Here is a 27,340-nt window from a genome sequence, read left to right on the forward strand (position 1 = left end):
TTTCATTTTCACTGGTTTTCAAGGCAGATTTTTCTACACACATTTATTTTAATTTTTTTTTTACTTTTGGCTTAAAATTTTTACCGTTGTCTTTCGAGTTTTACGCAAAAACAAAAAAAAAACCAGTATGTTACTTGCATATTGAGATGAATTAAAGGTGGGGGTGGGTTTCACCAGCATCCTTGCAGCAGGACGTGGATTATATACATTACCACTGATTTGAAGTTGTGAAGTGAACAACAGCGGAAGGATAATGACAGTAATGTTTGTCGCAGCTATTGTGTGCCGTCGCCGCGACTCCCACGTTGTTTACGACACGGGACGGCAATGAGGGCACCCGAGCCTTTGATTCTGGAAATCAGTAAATCAGTCTGCAGGCGACAATGAGACATCTCATTTGAGGTATTTGTGTATTTTGGGGTTTATAGGTCCCACGATGCCCCGCCCCTCATCCATCCATCTCTGAGCAGCGCAGCATTTAATTTTTTTTTTTTTTGGAGAAGTTTATAGAGGACCACTTCGGTTCACAGACGGCTTTACTGCTGGCTCCGGTGTGAAATAATAAACATTTTCTCTTAAAACCGTTTCACTGCTCGATAGAAAGTTGAGGGGTTTACTGAAAAATCCAAATAGCAGAGGAGACGCAGAGAGATTCAGATTTCAGGAAACACCTCAAGGGTCTGTAAATTCCCAGCTTCATACGGCCGGATGAGGCTTGTTGACTGAAAAGCACAGAAGATGTTAAAAAAAAACTAAAAAAAACCCATCATTTATCAGATTAATTTGAAAGGTACACGCATATTTGTGATTTTAAATATATAGTTGGCTTTGGCAGCTTCAGTACAAGAACTGCACCTTAAAAATCAAACCTGCAAAACTCCAGCAAACCTGTCACAAGAGTTTTCAAAAATATGACTAAAGTCAGAGGTCAGAGCCAGAAAGGAAAAACCTCAAGTTGATTTACTGCCAGCCGAGTATTCGACTGCTGTTCCTCGAGTGGTATTAGTGTGATTTAGTCTAATCCAAATAATCACTGAAGGTAAAGCGCCGCTCCAAGAAAAGCACTCGGATGGTGCCAACGCAAATCGTGCCATTTATCATTCCACAGTAAACATGTCTCTGCATTACATGCATTTTTTAAACCAACACCCTTATTTTTGGGATGCTTTACATCTTCTGCCGTTTAAGTACCACATTTAAGTGTATCAGCACATTCACGGTTCGGGGTAATGACATAATTTGAGGAGCGGGGATGCTGGAAGGCAGAGCGATGAGTCTGCCTTTGGCCGGTGGCAGTTAATCAGACGCCCAGGAGCGCACAAACACATCATGGAGACATTACAGGGGGGAGGGATGGGGGGGGGGGGTGTTTTCAAGACGGTGTTGAAACACATTAAAGTTATGACACTCCGAGTTCCTTCCTTCTGAAAGAGAAACGATGCGCGACACACTTTTGGCTGATCGCAAAGCTCCGAGGATGAGGAAGAAGAGGAGGGACTGACAAAAGCTGGGAGAAAACGCAGATTCCTTTTCCTCTCGGGGTCCAAAAACAGAAACGCTTCACCTACTTTACGTTCAGCCGTTCGTGCTGCTTTGTTTCAAAAAGCTGCTTGGCTGACTTGCGGGGTCTGGCCCTGCTGATTGCAGTGATAGACATGGAGGAATCTGGCGCTGGCTGCCAGAAACCACAGAAAGAAAAAGGAGAGGACCCTAAATTCTGCCGTCGGTCTGTGCCGGTAAGGAGAGGTAAACAACGAGGCGTCCCTCCTTGGTATGCAGAGCTTATGTTGGCCCGCTGAGGAGCAGCAACTCAAGGAGGAGGTGCCAGTCTGTGGTCTGCTCAGCAGAAACACAATTATTTTTAATGAACACACACAAAAAAAAACACCCAGGAAAACAAATAGCTGTCATTAACCGTGCAGTCTGCCGAGCAGCCCATGAGCATTACCCGTTACGCAATCAAACCTTTTTACCGGCACAGACAGGCAGCAGACTTTAGCTTTTTACGTTCAGAGATGCATCACCGTCACGGTAAAGAGGTGGTCGTCTAAATTTCAGGGTGCATCTCCCCTCTCACTGCAGTTTTGTTTTTAAAGAAACCACAAACAGAAACAGGGACTCCTTCCTCACTTCGCTCCCACGACAAGAAACACAGATCCAAAAAACTTCAGGAATGCACAAATCACAGTTGCATGTTGTAATTATAGCTAAACGGGTCCCTTGTAATTCATCACCGGCGATCAAATAACTATTTTCTGCTCCTTTAGTTGTCTGACAAGATGAGTAAAATCATTTAAATGAATAAAATTGTGACTTTCGGCAGTAATAAAAACACAGATAGCAACGAGAGCGAGCTGAGACTCGGAGGAGTAACCGGACTGACCAGGTGTTGGCTGTGATGCAAAGCTATTTACCAATCAAAAGCAAAATCATTTAGTAATAGAGCAATTTGTTGGGAAATTACAGCTCAAGTATAGAAAGAAAATGTAACAAAAAGGACCCGAGAACTGTGTATATACACAACGTGTACTTTATTATAAGCCTAAAAAGTCAAATATCATCTTCATGGTCGTCCTGATCCAAAACGTTCAGCAGAAATACCCAAAGTCTTCGAGTTTTGCTGTTGGAGAGCGTTTAACTCATGTTTGTAAAGAGGTCATTCACCTTGAAAATATCCATACTGTTGAAAGACCGTTTACAAATAAAAAAAACAAGGATGTGAAAATAGAGATCAATATAAAATCTGTGAAGAGATGCTGCAGCTTAAGAACGGTGACTACGGGAGTTTAACGAGAGGCCGGAGATCCTTAAAATAATGGAGCTCTTTGTTTGTTTTATTTTAAAAATAGCTTCAAAATTAAGAGGAATCCACCGTTGTGCTTTTGCGGCAGTGAAAAAAAATTAAAAAAAATTACTACCTTCGTGTAGTTTCCTAAATGCACACATAGATCATATCTAAATTACACCGCCTGAGGACTTGTCCCGCTTTTATAGGAAACCAGTCATCTGAACAAGCACTTAAGCGTCGTGCAGTTTGATGAATTATCATTCGCTGAGGTAGAATTACTTCAAAATGTTCAGCGTTTGATTTACTCAACAGAAACCTGGCAGGAGAAGTGCAGCTGTGTTCGAATTAAAAATGCCGTCTTCAATGAAACTGTTTTATGTAACTTAAGAAGGTGAGGGCGAGACAGCAGAACATTGTTAACTGACATCCACCCAAGATTTTACATTTGTAGAACTAGTTCTAAGTAATAAGTATTTATCCATCGACAGTAGCTTCCCTTCTTTTTTTTTTGAGGAACCGGTGGAGCTAAAGATTCAGAATTTTCTCGAACATTACAACCAAAACGGTCTTCAATAAAAACAATTTTACAATGAAGTAAAAAAAAATTGTACAACATAAAACAAGAGTGCTAAATAGACTCCAAACTATGACCCATTTTGTATTCCTGACAAACATTTGCATCATAAAGACAAAAGCAAAATCAAGCGGCAACTTCCAGGGCTAAAAAAAAAAAAACCCACAGCCGATACTGAAGTGCAAAATACTGCACTTCCTAAAATGGGCACTTGAGGGTAGCTACATAAAATGAGTAAATCCTTACAGACCACTACACTAAAACAAATGCTCAAAGTTACAGTAGAAAACAACATGTTTATAGCCTGGTTCAAAAAACAGTTTGGGTTCACGACAACTGTACTATTTTTTATAGAACTCGCACATCTAAATGGTGTTGAGGCTTAAATTTATGCCGCCTTCAAACAGCGACCGCCGGATTTGATCAAACTCATTTGTTTCATTCTTGACACAACTACTTCCATCAAGTTTACGTGCACAACATCAAAAATACCTTTTAAAGTTTCCAATCTGAACAGTTATCATAAAACATTCACGGCAAACGTACCCTATCACACGAGATGCCAGCTGCTGTATGTACACCGGGCATTAGAGCGTGCTGACATCACACTAAATGAGAAAAAAAAAACTAAAACAATTGCCATCTTCAGTTTAAGCCCTGGAAATGGACTCGCATTGAGCTTTCATGTGAATCTGCATGCATAATGGAGCAGAAAGCCTTCCACAAAAATATGGCCGATTTGCAGAGCTGAGCGTAGGAAAAAAAAAACAACACATAAAAGCCTATTCAGGATCAAGGATTCCCTCGAGTACACCAATATCACTCGTAGTAATCTATTGAAAATCACAGAAAAAAAAAAAAAAAAAAGGTTACAAAATAGGCTTCCAAGTCGGAGCCATTGTTTTGTTCCCTCTGGCAGACAGCGAGGCACCTGGGAAATCTGAGCGAACGTTAACGGGCAGCGGCGGTCCAGCAGAAAAAAAAAAAAAAAAAAAAGAAGCTATATCACTTTCTTAAGCTAATTAGCCCTGTATATTACCAATCACAAGAACCTCACTCTGAAACACAATGGCCGGCCAAGAAATATATTTGCCTTCCATTTGTGAGAGACTGGCAATGGAAGGAGTCCAGGACTGAATATTATTCAACCGGGACATTCCTGGGGATAAAATGTTGCATTAAAGTGGGATCTAAGCGTCTGATTTTTGTCACTGCTGCCACTGTTATTCCCAAACAAACGGACGAGAGGATGAAAAGATGAAACTGGATCGCACCACTTCAGATCCAATAAGTCAATTAACATAAGAAAGTGAAATGAAGGGTTACTGCTTGCTCAGAATTTATTTTTAGACTGATGGACTTGTCAGAAAATCCTGAAAAATTTACATTACAGAGTTCAGTTTTGGTGTTTGGTTTCTAAACTTTGAGAGAGTCTGTATCTGACTTTTTTTTTACTTTACCCTTACACCTTTTTTCAGACTTTATTTTGAAAATTTTAAATGACAAACATCTCTAGAATTACATCTCCATACTGTAAAAAAAAAAAAAGAGAGAGAAAAGTAGGATCTTTTCGGTGTACTTTTCCACACTTTGTAGTTCACAAGCTGCTTTTATTTTGTATCTTATAATTTCCAGTAAAAAAAACTTTTAAAAAAATCTGTGCCTCCAGGAAATCTTGCGATTACGATAGTTAATGCAGTTTTAACCAACTTGCGCAATATTTTGTAGGAACCTTGCAATTTCCCTCAATGACCAAACAGAAGCTCTGCGGAAGACATTACAGCACGAAGTACGTCTTCTCCAAACAAAACTGTGCTGTAGCAACAAAAAATAACTCCTCATTTAACATCAACAAGGTTCTCAAACCTCCTATCGTCAGAAAAACAAAGCGCCGGCCAGCTGACTGGAGAAAAATACCCGGCACAACAGGAAGTGACGAGGTTTATGGGACGTGTGGTCTTATCATTATTATTTAAAAAGCAAAATATTTCCAGGTATTTATATGATGTGAAGCGTGCTCACTTAAACTTCACAGATTGCGTTGCAATTTTATGAGAATAAATCACTGCAATATTCAGGCATTTTTGATCAATAAAAAAAATATACACATAATATATAATCCTACGTGGTTGAGCGTTTTGGAAGTGTTGAAAACAAAAGATGTATTTTTTTTTTTTTTAAAGATGGTGCACTTTGAAGCTGAGACTATCTGCTGCTCTCAGCTGGCCATGAAGGCGGCAAGACTTCAAATCAGTACAATGTCGACCTTTTACCAGCAGAGGGAGGAAAAACATCAAATATGGAACCGAGCTGTCAGACAGAGACAGTTTTGTACTGAATCAGTGCTGCATGAAAAAAAAAAAAAACTAAAAACCTAAAAACCAAATTATCCCTAATTGATTTTCTTACTGTTGACTTTTAAAAGGTTTCTCATCATATATTTGACCTCTTAGTGTCATAAAAGTCAGCGTGTCGCCTCTTTTTAAAATATACTTTTATCAGGCAGCCTTGATCTTATTTGTTTAACGGGGATCTGCTTTTATTCATTTGTCTAAATGCTCCGTTATTGTCCGGTTATGTCGCTTTACATTGCATTTGTTTTATTTATCGGCTCTATGTTGCTTGTTATGTTACGTGGTCGTCGTTTTAATTGATTTGCGAGCTCTGAATTTGTGAAGCATTTATTTAACGCAAGTCTAGAAAACTGGTCTGTAAATAAAGACGATATAGATCATATTCATTCTTGATGGGTCACCTCTATTAATACATTTTGTAGAAGGAGATCTTCACCCTGCATTTATTTAGTCTTTATTACCTCATCTCTAAAAGTCAGAACTTTAAAAAAAAGAAGAAAAAAAGCATGTCCCTTCTTAAACTCTGTTTTGTAATTCTACTTCCAGCTGTTCCCATTACAGGTTCTTTATCTTCACTAATGAAATCTTTAAATGTGGGTTTATTTGGGATCTTAACCAGCTTACACGCTGGACTGCTGTTATATGGACAAAATAAATCAAAGTTTGGAGGATTATATTCGCTTTTTATAGCGCAGAAAAAGCCCGTAAAACCCATCGCTGCTGCACCACCAGCAGCAAGAGTGACCTCATAGGAAACTACGACCGTCGTCTTCCGTGAGGAAACATCTGGGCCGACACACAGCTTCACGACTCATCAGCAGAGAGAGAGAGAGAAAACCCGGGCAGGGCTGGGAGGGCGTGCTACAGCGCAGAGGGATAAAGGTCTCTGGCCCGGTTTCACTTTTAACTCCATTGTAGAGGAGTAATCAGGAGGATTATAGAGGCAACAAGGAAATGACCCGGCAATTCATTGTTTCCACTCAGAGCTTCTCTGACGCAGCGACAAGTAGAGCTTGTAATAAAAAGAAGAAGAAGAAGGAAAAAAAAATAAAGTCCACATCCGATGGATGGCGGATATTGTGATCAGAACAGTGTTGCATTTATTTTAACAACTACTTTTAAGGCACTTAAATTTATTTGTATAACTCCTGATTTAACAAAAAAAAACTAACTAACTTGCAGATGTCACACCGAGCGCTGATGTTTGTGGAGATTTAAACAGAATTAATATCGGATGAATCAAATGCTACATGAGAGATTACGGGGGGAAATGAAAGGGGGGGAAAAAAGGAGTGTTACAAGAGTGGAGGCTGTTACGGCAGCAGATTAATGCCCTCAACAATCGGGCCAACATGTGGTGTGACACAGGACTGATAATTCAGATGCAACCTGGTGAATGTTTCAGACTCATCACAGAAGCTGCAGCAGCACAGTCGGGAAAAAAAAAACCATAAAAAAACCAGAGGACCACCAACCTTCTCAGCATCCGACCCTTCACAGGTCTCAGGAGCAGCTGGCTGAGGTGGAGCGAGAGCATTAACCACACCAAGGACAAAAAATCTGGGTACATTTGGGTTTTGCAACTACTTACTTACTTACTTCAATTGGACAATTGAGATTTTTTGTTTTGTTTTGTTTGTTTATTTAAATGATAAAACAATTGGGGAAAAAAAAAAAAAAAACTTCCCAGTAGTATTTAAACAGAGTTCTGTTCATGTTATAAGCTTTTCAGGGATTTCTCTTTCCAGGAAAAAAAAAAAAAAAAAGATGCTGAACTCTTAATCTCGACAACAAAAGCCACATTTTAAGGTTAGGCTTACTTAAAAGTGTTTCTCAAATTGTAAGAAAACACCTGTTCTCACTCAAATCTCATCAGCGAGGCAAACATGTGGTGCTCGGTGGAGTTAATGCTGCTGAACATTATACTTACGAGGACACGTGGCGTTAAAAGCAAAAAAGTCCTGCTGGTTTTCAAAGCCAGCCTCGGTCCCGTTAGTCTTTTTTTTTTAACAGACAGTGAACTTCCGCTATAAAAAGGCTTTTTGCTGGAGCGTCGCAGGTAGCTCAGGTGAACGCCGCCTACATCCGGGGATTTTCGCCAGCCGGTTAAAGTTTAAACTTTTCAGCTGGCGACGTAGACATGACTCACTCCCGTCACAGTCCGACCTCAAACTTCGCTTCATCCGTTAGTCGATAAAAAAATATATATATATTTTAAGTGAACAATTAAACAACGTACATTTCGTTCCCGCAGCAGCAGCAGCGGCTCCACCGGTGAGGGAACATGTTGCCGAACCGCTTGCCCGTACGCGCATGCGTGAAAAGCAGCCGTAACCGATGCGTTAAAGGTCCTATTTCAGTTTTTAATGGGACGTTTACAAGCTCGTGTCTAAGTACAAAGTTCATGTTAAATATTCAGGTTTTTTTTTGTGTGTTTTTTGTTTTGTTTTTGTTAGATGTCATTTGTCAGTCAGCAAACTAAATTATGAAAATGTCCAGTTAGCTTGGTGTGTTCCTGGAGATTTACTCTGAGGCCATTACGCACAGCCAGCTAATAAACTGGATGCTTAAATGTGTTTTATGAGGAAAGTTTTTCTTTCTTAAAGCCTTCATACTCAACTAAAACTGCTTCAATAATTACATATCCCCATAACCTCTTTTAATAGAATTTTTTTAAAAAGGGTGAAATATACGTTGTATAGTGTACTAATTCATGATGGTGATGTTTAGGATGTTATAGACGATCACATCTTTTATTGTCAAGTTTTATCTGCATGGAGGAAAACCACAAAATTAAGAGAAATTAAAAAATGTAAATTGTGTGTTTAACGTCACAGCTACCAAGTGACTGAAAGTACCTTTATTCCTAGACGAGCAGCGATTGTGTTAATTGGCCAATAAAATATACTTTTAGTTAATTTGAATCAAAGCAAAACAAACAGCACTAATGTACATGAGTCAGAATACCTCATGTTTATGGAGCACAGTGTTCTTCACAATATGCTTTATTTGCAATGTCAGTATCAAATGCTGCTGTTTTTTTGGGGTTGTTTTTTTTTGCATCATTGTACTAACATGGACAGACCACACCTAGGAATTCAAATGAAAGTTTATTTGTGTCAAGAGCACAGCGATATTACACAGTAATAAGCTATTCGTGATCAGATCAAACTACATTCACCCCATCACCAGGAGCACACAGGTACTGATGCACAGCCCAAATCAATACAGCACCTGACGTTATATCAATCGTATGCAGCCTTTGCATAAGCAATGAAGTCGTTTTCACTTCGTTGAAACAAAGAAGTGAATCCCAGCGAATTGAAACGGACAACGAAAAGATTTCAGTGTGATCAAAATATACGGCATCTGTCATAATTTCACAGGTCCAGTGAACAAATTTAAAAGTGATTAAATCCTTTAAAAGAGGATCCAACTCGGGCTCAAAGGAACAATTCCTCTGAATACCTTCTATAAACGTTTGATTCAAACATAACCTGTGACAGCTTTTGGAGATTTGCACAAACAGGACAACACAGCACAGGTTAATACAGCACAAGGGAACAGATCCGATTCACACAAAGCTTTTTTAAATGAGGGCGGCCAGTAATGCACCATCATGCCTGAGTCAACGAGCAGCAGCCACAAATCATGCCACATTCACCCCTTACACAAAAGTCTGATTTGATTACACAACTTTACAATAAAACAGCAGTCGAACTACTCCGAGTTCGAGACGCCGTCGTGTTCATTTCTTCTCGCAGTAGGTTTTGAAGTTGCTGCAGGCCTTCTGCATGTCTGTTAAGAAACCGGGAACGCCGCTCTGTTTGGGGAAAAAAAAAATTAAAAAAATACACACACGTAAAGAGCATCTCCATCAGTGAGCGTCACGGACACATGTGCCAAGAAGCCCCCGCCCGGGAGGGAGGGGTCAACGGATGGCGCAACTGTTGACGTAACCCTTGCAACACATCTGCAAACAATAAGGATGGAAAACCATAAAGCAGGCGGAGCTCCGAGAGGCCTGCGAGTGAACCCTTTAAACACCTGCTTTAATGTCCTCATCAAACATCCATTTAAGCAGGTCAACAACGAACACATGTTCATTTCAGAGACTTGTGATGTGTGCTGGTGGGAAAGTTTGAATATTCCTTTGAACATACAAGTAAAATACAAGCTGTTTATCTTCCCCGCCGTCTCCGTATCAGTTCATCTGAGCGCTAAATGAACTTCATTACCCAGGGTGCGATTTTGTCAAATACTGTCTCATATGACATACTTCCTTTAGTGCACTCACATACTGTGTCGCACTCTTACATGTTAGTGCACTTAAATGTGTAAATAACATAAGAATGCATCACCTGGCAACGTATCTGCAGGCTTTGTTTGATTATGCTTATTATCATTTGATTATTTTACCTTTTATTGTTTGTGTATATTGCAGGCAGATTAACTCACTGACACAATAAAAAAAAAAAAAAAAAAAAAAATTAAATAACACTCACCTTCGCTGCCCAGTTCACCAGCCAGGTAGGAATCATTCCACCGGGGTTGTCAAAGTAATTCAAGAAAACTGAAACACAGAAAATTCACCTTTTATTCTTCATTCAAGAGATTTTCCTCAAAGGAAACTTTTGCATTTATAAAATGTATTTGCCACAATCTTCAATGTTTAGTGATTTCACAATCAATTAGATAAAAAAAAAGCATCATAGTTAAGAAGTTGGAAGCAGAGAATTTTCTGCATTGTTGCTCAATAAATTGCTTAAACAATCCACCCTTTATCAAATTTGTTGACTATTAGCTTTTCTGTTAATATGTTTGTAATATGTTAATATGTCTGTTTATTCTGAGCATCGGCTGATTTTCGTTCACACAAAGCTGCATCGTTATTTTCCCCCATCAACGCGTGTTGACCTTTAGTTCCGCAGCCTCCGTCGGTCTCCATGGCGACGCTCTGCTTGTAGTCTTTGACCCGCAGCACGCCGCTCTTCTCCGTGCACGGCGTCTCCGGGGAGCTCTTGGCCAGGATCACCCAGATCTTCCTGCCGTCCACGTCCAGGTCTCTGCGCTCCCTCACGTACACGTACTGGAGGTTCAGGCTTGTTAGGGAACTCTGCGGCGAGGACGAGAGGTCGGCGAGAACGTGTTCGTGTGAAACCAGAAGGATACGTCTCTGTTGGACAGAGGGAACGGGTACTTCACTTGCCAGTAGATCGCCGACTGTCCGTCAAAGTCCTTCTCGTAGAGCTCTGGGTTGAAAAATGTCACGAAAACAGTCAATTACGAAAAGAAAAAAAAAAGCAGCTATGAACACCAGCTGGAAATGGGTGGATTACATGAAGTGATCTCACAAAACCCTGCTATTACTCCACATTCCTTTCCTCATCTTCATAAGGAAAGAAAAGGGGAAAAAAAGATTTTCTGTGATAAAGTCCAACACGTACTTCACCTTCAGTAAGCTACAGTTTAGAAAAATTCGGATCCATGAAAAAAAAATCCTACTTTAAGTAAAAAGTACAGAAGGATTAGCGGCAAAATGTAGTTAAAATATGAGACTAAAAGTCCTGGTTTGGTCTCTCTGACTGATATTATATATATATATATGACATCATCAGATTATTAATAGTGCAGGATCAGTGTTTCAGCAGCATGTTACTGTTGTAGCTGCTGCAGGTGGAGCTGCTTTGATCTACTTTATATCCAGATTTATACCAAGAGGCAGCAGATGAATCGGAGATTATTACCGGGAGAGGAAAAACTAAAAGTTCTGATCCACAAATCTGTTTTCACTTTCTGTTTTTTTTTTTTGCTGAAATAGCAGATCGTTTGAACATTTATTGACATGAAATCATGTGAGAAGCCTAGAGGGGGAAAAGTCCCGGCCGGATGGAGCTGTTAAGAACAGAAATGTGAGCCGGACGACACGCTGCAGTTCGTACGACAGCAAGTTGGACACCGCTGCTTTCATCTTTAAAAAAAAAAGGGGTTGCAGTTTAAAAGCTTTTTCAATGTGCCAAATCTTCATCTGAAAGTACTGTAAGTATCGTAAAAGTATCTCAAATTTGAACTTTGGTACTTTCCAGTACCGCAGTAATCGTAGGGTGCAAAAGAAACCATGTGAGACACGACGAGCTGCAGCTTTCGACATGCAACACAGACAACAGGACTATTCCAGAAACCATCCTATACGACGGAGGGGAAAACTACTTAAACTACCACTAAAAACAAAGTTACATCTTCCTGGTTTATGTCGATTTTTATGTCAGCGATACAGATAAGAGCTACAACAAGTTACCTGCTGGTTACTGCAGATGTGCATGAAAACGAGAACAAGGAAAGTTGAACATTTCAGTGTGTGAAACCTCCCGGTATAAAGAGCATTATTTAGAGACAAGAAGATCTTAAGTGAGAAAACGACAACAAGAAGTCGTGTGCGCTACTATTATAATTCATAGACAATATAGAGAGATGAGGGGAAGTTTGATTCGGGATGGTGTACGAAGGGGTTGATTATTTGTTTTTCTTTTTTACCTTTCACATATACATCCCAGTGTTTCCGATACGTCAAGTCCATGTAGACATCTGCACACAGCTCTGGAGTGCAGGTGGTGAGCACACCAAAGACTTTGTACTCATAAAGTCCAGTTTCCTGCAAACAGCACATGAAAGTTCTCTCTCTCGCTCTCTCTGTCTCTCCTCCACACGCCACACCACACCATGCAACTAATCCCAAACCACACAACTCTGATTAGAGCCGGCCCGCGTTGCACCCGTTCTCACACTCACAGAGTGAGGAAGTGTGTTGGATTTGATTCAAAGGTCCAGATACGAGTCCGAGACGCCTTCGTATGCGCTGAACTTTTCATAGTTTAAGCAGTAAACCTAAAGAATATGCACTTATAATCAGATATATGGGGAAAACGTGTGTCTTATAAGGGAAAAAGTCGTACCAAGGTCCATTCACAAAAACAGCTGTTTAACGTTGCCTTGTATTTTCTGGGAAGTGGATGAAATCTGATGTTGGACTTCAAACATAAATAGATTATTTCAAATGTAATCGAAAATAGTATCCTCTTGTTGAAAGTGTATTATTATGATTTGAATTGATGAAAAGATTGTTGTCTGTGATACGGATGATAGTTTTAATGAATTGTCTATAACGCAAAATACAAATGACCCATATGTGTCAAAATGTGTACAATATTTCTGTAATTTTACACTTGTTAGCATTTTTTCTTTAAAGAATTGAAGTGCACGGGTGCCCCAGAGATAAAGGAAAGATTGAACGAAAAGAATGCATTTCTATGGAAAGGCATTATTTTTGTTTGATTGCATTCTTTTCGTTTCATAAATATATATTTTTTTAATTTATGAATTGATGTCACCCTGCATTACTGTAAATAAACAGAAATCCCTCTAAAATCCAGCTTGGTAACTCTCCAAATATTATATCATTTAAAATGAATAACAAGATAACGCCTCGGTGTGTCAGGTGTGTGCCGAGTTAAAGAGCGGGCCTTTCTGTTTTCATAAATGTAGTAAATCAACTTCATGAAGGCGTGCGTATCCGTCCAAAGGCGAGGCAACGTTAAACTGACAGATTTTCGAATGGAGTTTGGTACCGAGCCGGTACAGCCGGTTTCTGAGTCAATTAAAAACACACTGCAGCTCAATTTCCGGCTATTCCCCACACTGGCCGCTAGGACGTCAGAGCTGGTGTCTTCATGTTCTTTAATAGTGAAGGAATTTTTGCTAAATATGACACTGCCTCAATGTTTTAAAAGATAATCAGATCTCAATACCGACGCTGACGGCTCTGCAGAGGAAGCCCAACCCCATTCAAACTCATGCGCTCACTCGGTCCCCACCAGCCTTCCTGTTGTAGCAGCGGTAGTTTTACCGATATTTCCCACCTTGTCGTAGAGCCGGTGGATTTGAACCCCCATTGTCTCGGTGAAGAGCTCCCATCCTCCCTCCAGCTGCGGCTCATCCAGCTCCTTCCACGCGCTCTGAAAGTCCTCATCTGTAAACAGCAGCGCCATGACGGAAGCGCTCCTCTCAGCAGCTGTCACGCGCAAGCCAAGACTCAAACATGGCACTTCCGGTGTCCGCATTCAAAATAAAAGAGGCAATACAAATGAAGTGAGCTGGATTTCCTTTACATTGTGTCGCAGTGGAAAGCACTTTGTTAGGTTACTTGTGTTCAAGTATCGTCGCATTTTGTCACTTTATGTACTTGTGTGTTTTATGCTGCTTTATTATTGGTCTTTACAGCATATCAAACGAAAATATTGTGTTTTATTTACTCAGCTGTTCATTTTTTTGTTTTTTGTACGGTTATAAAGAAGCCATAAGCTCATTAAATGAAGGTGTTCAGTAGCCTTCTTCTTCCAGGTGTTGTGTCGACATGTGAAGAAGCCAAAAACTAGTCATAAACCACATTTCATAGCTAGAATTGGGTTTTTTAATTAAAGGAAATTTTAAAAAAAATTGTTGATCCATGGCTGAATGTCTTCCGATCAGTGCAAATATTTAGTTTAAGAATCTGTTTTTATTTTTTGGGAGTGAAATGCACCATGATTTTACTATTGTTTAAAATGAAAGCAGAATTTCTCTGAATAATAATGAAAAAAAATTAAATAAATAAATGACAACATAAATACTGCAGACTGGAAACCTATCCTGTGAGGTTTTCCTAATCCTTCTTGATTTTCACGTTTGGGCCTTCAAAATAAATGCATCCAATGAACGTATTGTCATTTTAAACCGCAGCGGACGGGAGTTTTATTCTGAAATTCGCCACCGGATGAATTAGTTGTGCTTGATTCATTGTGAGCTTCACAGTCCGGTCATCGATACTTGAAATAGCGGCTGTGAATGGGGACCGGAGGACTCTGCAGAGACGCTTCTCATGAATGGGGAGTCCGATTCCTGCAGACAGACACAGACGCTGTTTGGGTTGTTGTCAGCTTCCACGGGGAGAAAAATAACATTCACTTTTAATTAGATGTTACACTGAATATTTTATCAAGTTTCACTGCAGCGGAAGGGGTGGGGAGGGGGGGACACACCGTGGACACACCGTGGAGACACCGTGGACACCGAGCGACATGGAAAACGGCTGTGAGGTAACGAACCTGTCTTCTCTATATTCTCTCGAGCATGTCATGTAGATTTAGTACACTGTAAATAACAAACAGAGTTTAGTTTTAAAAGGGAACTTATACATCTTCCGACAGCTGCAGTTTAAAGAGAAGATGGTGCAAGATTCATGCGATTCCAATTTTTAGGAAGACTTTTTAAACCTGATCTTGACAGCCGTCAAATACAAACTTGAATCTTCAGCGACAAACATTTGAAAAGCTTTCTTTTAGGAAAAGAAACAGCTCAACTTTCTCCTGCAGCAGATTTTCTTTGTTTTAAAGTCTTGTGGTTTCACATCTTGCATGTTTAATCTCCTCCTTTTTCTTTTAAATGATAAAATTATTGACGTCTTCAATCTGTCCAGATGCTTTTTTTCATTTCATGTGAATTAACCAAAGTCAACTACTATTGACGGGTGATTGCTTTTTAAGATAAAGAAAAATATCACCGTTTTTCTGTTTAACATGTCAAATTTGGTTTTAGGAAAATTCTTCTATAGGAACATATTTAATTAAACAAATAAGTAAAAAGACACACACATGTAGGTGTATGTCCATATTGCTAATTGAAGTTATTTCTAGTGTGGGCTATTACGCTGTTTATACAAGTTTTTAATTTTAAAGCTTCTGTTTTCCACAGAGTAAAATAAAATACGCTTTTCTTTCCAAACTTGCACTTGTTCCCAACCATTTTTAAAGCCCAGTAACATCTGCATGTGATTGTGTCTGTTCTGTCCAGTCGAAGAACAATATGACCTTTTTATGATCGTCTGGTTTTATAGGTTGTTTTTTTTTCAAAGCCTTTAAAATTTCCTGTTTCACCAGAACAGATGAGGAGTTGCCTGAAAATTTGTGTAGCAAAGATACGTTTCATCTTCTTTTTTTATATTAGTGTTTGTAACCCACGACTTTAACATTGGCTGCTGAAATACCAACAGTTCAAATCCCTTCATTTCTTTTCATTTGGAATTGTTTGTGCTTTTTTTTGCCAGATTTTAAACGTCTTTCTCCGTCTCGATGAAGTTTGTTGGACTTGGAAAACACCGGGGACAACAGTGGAAACTTATTGCTGTAGTTTTATGTGTTTATATGCACTTTGTATTTAGAATATTTGGATTATTGTCATGAACCAAATCCAAACCAAGGATTCAGCTCTGATTGGAAACTAGAAACGATTTTTGCGTTATTGGTCATTTTTCAGGGCTTAAAATGAATTTTCTGAGTCCAGAAATATTGGAATCAGTAAACTAAAAACCCACCAAGTGTAATGTCTTTAAGAAAAGAATATAAACTCCACCCTGTTTGCTTAAACTCTCAAATCCAGAGGACATAACGTGAGTCGTAGCCACTCACTGACCTCTAGGCGGGGCCTGACCCCCGACCCCCGACCCCTGACCGCCGGGGTCAGTCTACAGCCGCTCAGTCTCCTCAACTACGTGCTGTTCTTTTTCCAAAAAAACATTTAATAATCCAACATCTGGCCGTCGCGAGGTGAGAAGTGACACTGCACTTCCCTCCTATCGTCGCTCGGTGTCTGAAACCGCAGCTTTTCCGGGTTTTTTTCCTGCTCGGCAGATGTGAGACAGGAAGAACCGGCGCTCGTGAAATTGCTGTTGGTTTTCGAAGCTCCTTGCGTTTCACGGAGCGGTTTGTAATGTCATATCCCGCGCTCTCCAGGGAATGTCTCAGCTCGTGCTGGGCCGAGCGCTCCTGCGTCATTCTGCGCTGACTGGGTCAGGAGGCGGCCGGGATTGTGCAAAGAGGTTACATGGGTTTATTAAAGCGGCGTGCGGATGGTCAGAGAGCGGCATCGGTGAATTGTGAAACTTGGGGGTGTCGGATTGGAACAAAGGGCGTCTGTCAGAGTCTCTCTTCGGGTTGAGCAACTAGTTCTGAGTGTTTTTTCACTGCCTTTTTCCTTTTTTAACGAGTGGCGTGTTTTGTTTTTTTCTTTCCACAGCCCGGGAGACCTTGACTCGGGACGGAGTGGGGGGGGGGCGGGGGGGGGGAAATAACGAGGGACCATCTGCGGCTGGTTAACGGAAGAGGCTGCTGGATCCTGCGATGCCAGAAGAAGCTAATAAAGACGCCATGAGAACGCCAGCGACCCCACAGAAGGCCAACAACAACAACGCGGGGCGCCCCGCGGTCGCCGCGACGACGGTCAACATCCCCCTGGTTAACGAAGTCCAGCTGACCGCCGCCACCGGCGGGGCGGAGCTCTCCTGCTACCGCTGCACCATCCCGTTCGGCGTGGTGGTGCTCATCGCCGGCGTGGTGGTCACCGCCGTCGCCTACAGCTTCAACTCGCACGGCTCCACCATCTCCTACTTCGGCCTGGTGCTGCTCTCCGCCGGACTCGTGCTGCTGGCGTCCAGCGCCCTCTGCTGGAAGGTGAGGATGGAGAGGAGGAAGGAGCGGCGGCGGGAGAGCCAAACCGCCCTGGTGGTGAACCGGAGCATTTTTACTTGAACGGCGCCAAAAAAACTTGTGGTTAGGAGGTCTTTTGGGTGGAGGGGGGAGGGGGGGGGGTTCAAAGCTCTGACTCTCAAAGCTTTGAAAAACATTGCGAGGGATTTATTCGTCAAACAGACGACGAGCATCTGGTCGAGCCCGGGAACGCAGCCAAGAGGAATGCATCACAATTAAGATGAATTACCAACTGTTGCGAAGCGGCGAAGAGGAAGTCTCCCATTAATCTGTAGTCGGACGGGCCGGCTTTGATTGTAACGTGAAACAAAAAGAAGAAGAAGAAAAAAGTCCAGGAAAGAAGAAGAAGAAGAAGGAAACCGGGGAAATCCAGGACGATGATTCGCGCCTCATTTACCGGGCTTCAACTTGCACATATCTTGTTTATAACGTCTCATTGTTCTAATTACAGAGAATGAATATTATGAAAGTGTATTGGTACGTGACTTCGACACAACAGAGGGGACTATTTAACCTGAAATATGTATTCTCTTAAAGCACTTTGGTCCTTCACACTCATCATATTCAGTATTAAACTACTTCTATTAACAAGTTCGACGAGTCGTACGTTCCAAGTTTTTTGGGGCTAGTATTGGTTAATACGGCAAATTTTAAAACCTTTAAATTGTCTTGTCCAAAGTCGCTATTTTTCAAAAAATATATTAAATGTAGTATATGTTTATTTTCAATGTGATTCCTTGCATGTATTAATTGTTTCACGAGATGTCACGATGTTTAATAAAGTCATCGAAACATGTTACTGTCACAGTCGGGAGGAACAGATTTCTGTGTTGTTTTTTTTCGAGTCCGATCAATGCTGGAAAAATATGAAAAATTAAAGGGATATTTCAACATTTTGGTAAATACACTTCCTCAATTTCTTCACAAGGCAGGTTGTAGTTAGCCTAGCTCAGCACAAATACTGCAAATCAGGAGGAAATGAGAGTGTCTTCCCTGACGCTGCACCTGTTTGTTTGGATGTTTGCAAAGTTGTCGACTTGCTAGTTTGCGATCGTACAGCAAGTCGGTATTTCGGTATTTGTAATAAGCGCTCCTGTCAAGCTACGTCGGCTAGCTCGCCGACCAAGTGTGCATCACTTTGTGTCGGGGGGGAATCCAAGTTTTGTGAGGCTAATTTAGCTGACAAGCTCTTTTTCTGACTTGACCTGAGAAATTATGGTTTTGTGTCATCGCCACTTGTGGCCACAGAGGGCGCTGTTGCTGCCGCTCAACAAAAGTCACATAACGTTGCTTTAAGGGTGTTGGTAGGACTTTTTTTTAAATTTATACTATACTCTCCTTTAGTTTGAGGCACACTAAAAACAACTAATCAAGACAGTGTGAAAGTGCTTTGATCACATTTAATTGACAGCGATCAAACAACTCACCTGACTGTAACCAGAAATGTTCAAACTTTTCTTATTCTTGAAAAAATTTTGCCGTTATTTGGCAGATGCAGTCATAAATATTCCTTAAGTGTGGTTATTATCAATATGTCAAATGAAAACTGAACAAAACATAATGACAAAGTTTCTAAATGACCTCAGAAAGTCTTTTGCCTCAGTGTACCCCATCTTCTTGCTCCTTATTGGAGGACAAATATCAATATGCCTGTGGATTAGTCAGTCAGAGGCTCTTGATATTCCTGGGAAATGTGACTACGGGTGCTTTGACGTCACTGTTTGTATTTCTCAGAGACAGTTTATGCAGTTTGTGGGTTGGAGAAGTGATGATCTATTATATTAACATGGAGCTCTTTGCTTTCGGTGCTGAATTGAAGGAAATGTTTTGCTCTCTCGTGACGTCCGTGGGTGTGCCCGAGTCTCCTCACGCAAATATACCATTTGTGTCTTCTGGTGGTTATTTTGAAAAACTCCTGGGAGAATTACGCATCTTATAAAACTTTTGTTTTTGGGAGTTTAAAGTCATGAAAAGGGCAGTTTTAATCGTTTTTTTTAAGTGTCATCACGTCATGATGGACTAATAATTAGAATAATATCTTGGCGTGGCTTTCATAAGAAAGCCGACAACATCAACACGTTCACCGTGTTTACGGCACGAAGGAAGGAAGGAAGGAAGCATTCAGACCCTTTACTTAAGTTTAAGCATTAGGACACTTTAAAACTTTAAAAATACTTGGTTTTAAGTAAATGTCCTGCATTTAAAATATATGTTAAGTCAAAGTATACAAGTGTAATCAAACAAATGTACTAGGTGAAGTACATAAAATGACCTCTGTGACTTCATCAATTCATAACTGTTTCATATGCATTGATATAAACTCGGGATTTCACAGTTGTAGTCGATTGAGGTGGAATTGATTTATAATTTCATACATGGCTGACCCTATTAATTATTTTCATCATGGATGAATCTGATGATAAATTGATCGACTGATTAATTGACTGTTTGCTTTGTAAAACAAATTGGAGAATAATGAGAAGCCCCGCCACGAAAGTGAAACTTTTGCACGACCTCTTTTTCCGAGAAAACAATCCAAACTTCATAATTATAAAAAACAAATATTATAACGCAGCAAATCCACACTTTTTTTTTTTTTTTTTTTTTTTTAACTTTTGTGACACCATAAATGCAAAATTAAAAATGATTATCATAAATCGCAGTTTTGTCAGAAATGTATTAATCTGTTAATCAACAAATAATTTCAGCTATATTTGTTTACACTGTATTTTCATTTATATTTGACAAACTCTTCACATGTTTGGTTGTTAATTTGTAAAGTAAATAATGAATTATTTTGGAGTAAAAGTCAAAAGAAAATACTCAGCAAGTTTGTCAAATCTGTTCTGAAGTACAAAACTTGTTTAAAATCATACTTTGTTAAATTCCACTGAATGTTATAAAACATGTTAACCAGCCTAAGTATTTTGTTCAGGTGATATCAAATGGACTTTTTTCTCAGTTGCAGAAAGTTATAAATTTTGTCCCCTCTAATAATTAATTTCAAGTCAATTTAATTTCGCAATCTAGAGTTTGTTTTTCCACCTTTTAATCCGCCTCATCCTAATAAATTATGATAAAAGGCCTTTGCATTATTTATCCCCTCAATTCGTACATTGTCTCAATAATCATCAGCTATTCTTCTCTGCTGGACTCTACAGGTAATTAAACATTTGAGGGTATAAATTCTGAGTTGTAAAAGGAAGTTGAACTCTCCTGTTTGACCCTGTTGGGGTTTAAAATAGCCTGGACATGGAAGCATATTTATAGGCAGCATTTGCGTTGCTATGCGTCCCCGTGACACCAGACACTAACAACTAAATGGTTTCCTTGCGTCAGAGGAGAACCTACAACACACTTTGTCACTTTTGGGAGATCACCGCCACGCACGCCATCAGCTGCAGGCTCGCAGCGTAGAAGAGGACATGTTTACGGGACACGTGACACAGTCAACCGTGAAGTTAGAGGAAGGCCAGACTGAAGCTGGAAAAACGGGAGACTTGATATGAAGTTTGACAGGTGCTCTCCGCCCGCGTCTTTCGTCTCTTTACACACTGCTGGCACCTCGTGCGGGAGGGTGGAGGAGGGATGGAGGAGGCGGGGAGGAGGAGGAGGTGGGGGGGCGTGCGTCACTTTTTGTGCCTGACGTGGTTGTCATTCCACTTAGTGCCACGCTGCCGGGTTAGTTTATCAATAAACACGAGGAACGCAAGTGGGATTGGTTTTAGCACAACAGGGAAACATTCATGTTAGAAATCTATTCAAGTATTAAAGTGAGAAAAGTTTAAACCACTTCTGGTGTCGAAGGTTTCATTGTTCTACGATGAAAAGTCCAGTTTGTGGTTTTCAGTGTTTTTAGGTCAGTTAGAGAGAGAGAGAGAGGAAGGAGACTGAAGAAGGAAAGGATGAGGGAGGGGAAAAGGAATTAATTAGGGGGAAAATGTGCAGAAACAAAGAAACAAAGAAAAAGAAACAAAGAAACAAAAACTGAAAGAAAGAAGCAAATAAAGAAAGAAACAAAAAAAGCAAAAAGATAAATGAAAAAAAACAAGAAAACAAAAGGAGAAAGAAAGAAAGACTCAAAACAAACAAAACAAACAAACAAACAAAGCATTTGATGAAATGTACGTTTGCTTTGCGTCTCTTTCAGCGAACTGCAGAGTGAAATTCCAGACTTCACCACAACCGATTGCACATTGCTCACTTCCACCACGATTAAAGGTAATGAGCTCAGCGTTACAGGCGTCCTGCTCCGCCTCATGAAACAGCTGCGCCGCCGGAGCGTGAAGAGGTTGGAGCAGACCGGACCCGACAGCTCCTCCGACCAGCTGACTGGACCCACGTTTTCCAGAACAACCCGCAGCACCGAGGAGCCAAATGTTTCCGGAAAAGTTTGGTTTTGCTTCAGAAGCCACAGGAGACGTTTCTTCGCTGTCTTTTTTCGACCATTTTCCATTTCGACAGTGTTTCGTCATTTTCAGAGGCCTGCGCAGTGTGTGCAGCTAAATGCTAACAGCAGCATGCTAACCACTGAGTGTATATAAAAGTGTTCGTAGCTTCCAGGGTCTGAAAAAAATTAAGCTGCAATACCACCGAGTGCCACTAGAGGTCGGCTCCAAAAATGCCTCCGGCGCCGTAGACTCCCATTCAACTTCTCTCGTGGAAATCAATAATTTCTTTACTACGAGTGATTTCAGTGTTGTTAGATGAAGTCGCTTCTTTTTATTAGTCCATCTGAAAATAATCTCGCCATTAATTAGAACATAAATTCAACATTTTTTGAATTTGTGAGTATTTTGCAGTGTTGAAGTGCAGTAAAGTCTGTGGACGTGAACATCAGGGAATCTGTTAGTGTCTCTAAATCCTGGTAGGACAGGACACCACCCACTGGAAGGAAGTCCAAGTCCAGAGTCAGAGCTGGATCTTTGAAAGTCTGGTCAGTGTCACGCATCAGCTCAGCTCCTTCCTGCCCCACAGAGGAGTGTCCGCTCCGCGATCGCAGGGTTTGTTTGGACTGAACCGGAGACCCGTTGACATTTTTGAAATATGCACTGATGCAGTAGAGAAATCGCATTCATTAACATGTTGAATTTAACAGTCTAGGAGTCAATCTACGGAGAGATTAAAAAGACCTTCTGTACTTTGGAAAGTCATCCGTACAAAAGGAATGACTTTGTTGGAAACAGCAGTTTTGGGTTTAGTCAGCAAGAACAGCATCATACAAGAAAGAAAAAACAAATAACTTGTCGTCTTACAATTTGCTGTTAAGTTCCATTAAAAAGTCACAGAGATTCACGTTTCTTTTATTTTTCTACGCTGTCTCAGGGAGTCGGCTGACAGAAAAAAAGTGAAAACCTGAAGAGCATTTCAGCGAGGGGGCGAGTTATTTCTATACATCCAAGCATTTAGCACTGAGTACATACAGCACCGTAATAGGTCAAAGTTTAAAATGGACATATTTGGACATATACTTGTGAAAAAGAGCTCACATGGTTGCAGGTTTGCAAAGCTGACTTGTGAAATTGAGTTGCGTTGATTTCAACACCAGAATTTCAAGGTTGGGTTTATTATTTGTTTTTCGACACACCTCATCTCTCAAGAAATGAAGGTGAAAGAGCAGTAGGACATCATCCACGGCTTAAAAAACAGCCTCCATATTCAACATAACAAGAGCCGGTGATATTTAATGTGACAGCGGCTGATAGAAACTGTGCACGACATGCTCCTCTTTGATGCTTTCATGTGCTGCCAGTGGTTGTTGGCGAGTCTGCGATGTTGGCTGCCGACGGTCCCACGAGGGAGCTGCCGTCGAGGTTCGCCCTTGTTCTTACCACATAATAAAGAGAAAGCACTTCCTGACCCGTTTCCTCCCTTTTTTTTTTTTTTTTTTTTTTTTTTTTTACAGTAAATCCCACTTCAACAAAACGACGGTCTCCGTCTTCGTCTCCAATAGAAGCTGGCAAGAAATATTCTCCTCGAAAAAACAAAACAGCAACACATCTGCATTTCATAAAAGCTTACAAGCCATAATACTTTTTTTTTTTTTTGATTTGATTTTTTTATTTTGTCTTTATTCGTCATTCTGTACTTTTCATTCCTCTGTGCCTGCAGAGTCTGAGATGTTATATTTTTTTGTTTGTCCATCTGTCCTATTCTTGTGATATCTCATGAAAGTCTCGAAGGAATTGCTTAAAATTTGACAGAAACATTCACTTGGACCCACAAATGAACTTATTTGAATTTGGTTGCCAAAGGTCAAAGGTCGAGGTAAAACCGTGCAAAACAAGTTTGTGGTGATAAATAAAAAAAATAAAAAAAATACCAACACTAATTATGACAAGATCTTTCATAAATGTGCAACAGGATCAAAAGGATGTAGTGATGACATTTCATATCCAAAAGGTCAAAGGTCACCTTCACTGTGACATCATAATGTTCAGCAAGAAACACGTTTCAGTCCAATATTCAACACCACAACTTGGGAACAGAAGGGAAGATTGGTGACTCTAAACCTGGGTGTCCACCTTCAAACAAATAATTTAAATGCTAATTTTCTACAGAGACCTTTCACCTAGTTAAATAAACTTCAGAGCCGGGCTGCATTTTCTCATATCTGAGAGTATTTTGTTCACCCGTTTGATTCAATCTGTAGCTCCACCACATCGGAATCCTTTTTCTACCATTTAAAGTTTGCGGTCTACAGCAGAAGAACATCTCTGCAGTCGAACACAAAAGAACAAAAGTAAAGTTAACACCCTGCTGTCAGCCTCATTGTGCATGAAGAATGATTACATCCATATGTGTAAGAAAAATACCAGAGCAGTTGTTTGATTTAAGTTGGTTTTTTTTGTTACTTTTTTGCAGGCGGATTGTTTAGTTTTTCTGCAGATGCACGGCCAAGTGTGTGTGTGTCTTTTATACATCCCTCCACTGCAGAAGAATGAAAAGATAACTGCAGATGGCTCAGGGGCATGAGGTAAAAGCCTGTTGTTATTACAACAAATAAACTCTTTCAGGAAAAGCTGTTTCTGATCTGCAGTGCCCATTTCACAGAGTAATCAGAGTCCCAGAAGTGTTTATTATACAAAGATTTACTCTAAATTAGATTACGATTGCGTAAATGTCTGACAAGAGCACATTAATCAGCTGAAAACTGTGTCATGAGTCACGTATGACAAAGCAGGAGATTGTGTTAAACTCCAGAGTATTTCATCAGTGCCTTGTATGGGCCCCACTTCACCAGAACCCGAGGTTTACTGTAATCCTCTTGGCAATGTGTGCTACTTAATTATGGAAATCTTCAAGACAATGATTTTAAAAAGGTCAAAATCAATGGCATAAAGACCACAAATAAGTAAAAATGATTTTAAAGTACTACGAAACAGCCTGTGACCATTTTGTTTTTGCAGACAAACTTTTCAATTTTTTTTTCACCAGTAACAGTTACTGAGAGTTTTCACAGAACGTTATGAAGTTGACCTTTGACCTTTTGGATACAAGGTGTCATCACTTTATCATTTTATCCTGTCTAGACATTTGTGTGAAATCTTGTCATGATTAGTGGTTGAATTTCCGAGTTAGTGCCACAAGACAAGTTTTGTGCGGTGTTACAGTGACCTTTGACCTTCGGCCACCAAATTCTCATCACTTCATATTTTGAGTCCGAATGAACGTTTGTGCCAAACTTGAAGGAATTCCCTCGAGGCGTTCCTGAGATATCGCCCTTTACAACAGAAGATAAACTTCTCCAAAATCGTAGAAGGTCCGAGTGAACGTTTGCACCAAATTTATAGAAATTCCTGAAAGTAGTTGCTCAGATATAAAGGGATAGACATGAGGTTACATTAACCTTGACCTTTGACCCTTCACCAATAAAATCTAGTCAGCTAATAGTTGTATTTTACTTTTTACAGTGATTATAAAAAAAAACATATCTTCATCACATATAAACTTTGAAATAATTGGACATTTGGAGCAACAAACTAATTTGAAAACCCAATTATCTCAATTCAAAAAGATTATTACAGACTCAGGCTGCAGGTAAAAAAAAAACAACCTAAAAATGTAAAATAACGTGTCTGCATGATGGAGCTGCGGGCCTGTAAAGCAGCGGGCCACCACCCTGAACCCTGACCCAGCGGAGACCGGGACCGCAGCCACCCTTCACCCTCCTGAGTGTAAACACTCAAACAGTCCGTGGGAGCCTCCGGTAGAGGAGGTGTGTTTTGATGAGGTCTTCTTTTGGTGTTTATCAGCGGTGGACATTCCTCTGAGCGCTGCCCCCGGCGAGGAGTGGGGAGGGGGGGTTAGACGGGCACACAAGCTGCTGTGATGACGTACACGGGACAATGGTGAGGAGTCGGTTTTACAGCTCCCCCGCTGGTTTCGAGTGGGCGTGAAGTTTTGGGCTGCGACAAAAAAAAAAGCACACGAGCATGAATAGAAAGACGTGGACAGCAGAGATATTATTCCCGTTTTCGTCCACGAGAGTAAAAAGGGACTCTTTTTCACTGAGTCTGAGTTCGTTTGTTTGAAACTTCAGAATCATCCTATGACTCTCCGTGTGTCGTTTCTGGGGAGCTGCAGGATGTAAACTCTTCCTAAGGTGATTAAAATCTGCACATTCCAGAAACAGCAGCTAGTTTTTCCCTCCTTGTTCACTGCGGTCCAGATTCCAACATGCGAGCTACAGTTTGCACTCGGCAGATAATTCGGATAGATTAAACTCCACTTTTAGTTGCCTGTGTATTTATCATTTTTGTAATAACTCCCGGCTCCACGTTTGCAGCCCTGGTTTCAGCACATACGCTACAAAAACGACTACAAGCATGTCATCTATCATTTTTGATGCTTTTCTACTCTTCTCTTTTAACCTATAAAAACTCAGGGTCAGTGGAGGTTTTAATAGAGAAAAAAAGTAATTCATTTTTGAAGTGCTTATTCTGCTGTACTGCACACTTCACATCCTCCTGAATGCATTCTGTGTATTCAGGCATTCATGTGAATATAATCACATCATAAAGTTAATAACGAAACTGTCAGCATCACATGTTCTTCTTCTTTGTATCGGCTTTATCATTTCCAAAGGAGAAAATGTGATTTTATGTAATAATTAGATCCCTTTTTTTGTGCCAAATGGCAGTTATGAAGCAAGTCAAAGATTAAGAAAAAAACAGAAACTTTAACATTTTATATTTCCATCATATTCTATCGTTCAGGTGCAAATGTTGCGCCTGCACAACAAAAAACAAGAAGATGAACTCGTATATCAGTGATTTCTGTGCCGTGAGACATGAGCGGGGTTTTCTCTTTACGTCCTCCTCGGTCGGTCCGTCTCGGGTCTGAATGTCCCACGCTGGCCGGCCGCTGACGGTCCTTGACGAGAGGAAACCATGAACTCTGGGAGGAGCAGGTTCCCACACCCAGAAGAAGAGACGCAGAGCCCTCTAACACAAACAGTCCGCCGCTCAGGAAGGAAAGGGCTCTCTTTGGGCCTTTATCAGATCTGCAGGATCCTCGGCCCCGTCCGTCACCCAGCGCTGCAGCCTGAGAGGGGGAGGGGGGCGTGGGAGGCTGGGGGGGGGGGGGACCCCACCCTCCACCGGGCTCCTTCTTCGTCTTCATGTTTGCAGCTGTCGTATTTTTTCTCTCACATATTTATCCACCTTAACTTTTAGCTCTGATTCCATTTTAATACCTCAAAAAACACCTCTGCTTTTAATCTACAGCTGCAGGTTCAGAGTATGCGCATGGAGGTATTCCAACCCATAGCGTGAAATAGACACGCCCCCGTCCACCACAGCAAAACGTGAGATAGCTACGCTCCGGCGATGTCTAAGCGTTGCGGTTACACGCTTTCCTGAAGTGGACGAAAATGAAACCGACTACATGTTTTTAACCATTTGATTTACAGGGAAAAAAAATAATCTAACATAGATAAATAGTCAGATACAAAGATGTGGTTGGGGTGAGGACAAAAAAACAAGTCAAATAAGTCAAAATAAGTCAAACTGAAGAAAAACCTGAAGAAACTTAGTCTTGCTTATAT

The 27,340-nt window shown here is 40.6% G+C and overlaps 2 protein-coding genes across 4 annotated transcripts; one reads left to right on the plus strand and one right to left on the minus strand.

Annotated features, from left to right (window-relative positions):
• Positions 1-8,809: 8,809 nt before the first annotated feature.
• On the minus strand, positions 8,810-13,786 carry pctp (phosphatidylcholine transfer protein). Of its 3 annotated transcripts, none has more exons than XM_069716048.1 (6): positions 13,633-13,786; positions 12,251-12,368; positions 10,889-10,968; positions 10,634-10,805; positions 10,222-10,289; positions 8,810-9,539 (listed from the first exon to the last, which is right to left on the minus strand). In XM_069716048.1, the coding sequence occupies exons 1-6, from the start codon at positions 13,759-13,761 to the stop codon at positions 9,465-9,467; spliced, it is 642 nt and encodes a 213-aa protein (XP_069572149.1). In that variant the 5' UTR covers positions 13,762-13,786; the 3' UTR covers positions 8,810-9,464. The 3 variants fall into 3 exon arrangements, with proteins under 3 accessions (XP_069572149.1, XP_069572151.1, XP_069572150.1); XM_069716050.1 differs by having other exon boundaries at positions 13,620-13,700; XM_069716049.1 differs by lacking the exon at positions 12,251-12,368 and having other exon boundaries at positions 13,620-13,786.
• A 990-nt stretch (positions 13,787-14,776) lies between these two features.
• tmem100a (transmembrane protein 100a) lies at positions 14,777-18,104 on the plus strand. The gene is made up of 2 exons (XM_069716096.1): positions 14,777-14,847; positions 16,823-18,104. Exon 2 carries the CDS (start codon positions 16,927-16,929, stop codon positions 17,332-17,334), a length of 408 nt encoding a protein of 135 aa, XP_069572197.1. The 5' UTR covers positions 14,777-14,847; positions 16,823-16,926; the 3' UTR covers positions 17,335-18,104.
• The last annotated feature ends 9,236 nt before the right edge of the window (positions 18,105-27,340 follow it).

The sequence above is a fragment of the Brachyistius frenatus genome, unplaced genomic scaffold (genome assembly GCF_029030835.1).
Source record: "Brachyistius frenatus isolate BFR_SWC_R1_liver_20210118 unplaced genomic scaffold, ASM2903083v1 Contig_151, whole genome shotgun sequence".
Lineage (NCBI taxonomy): Eukaryota > Metazoa > Chordata > Actinopteri > Embiotocidae > Brachyistius > Brachyistius frenatus.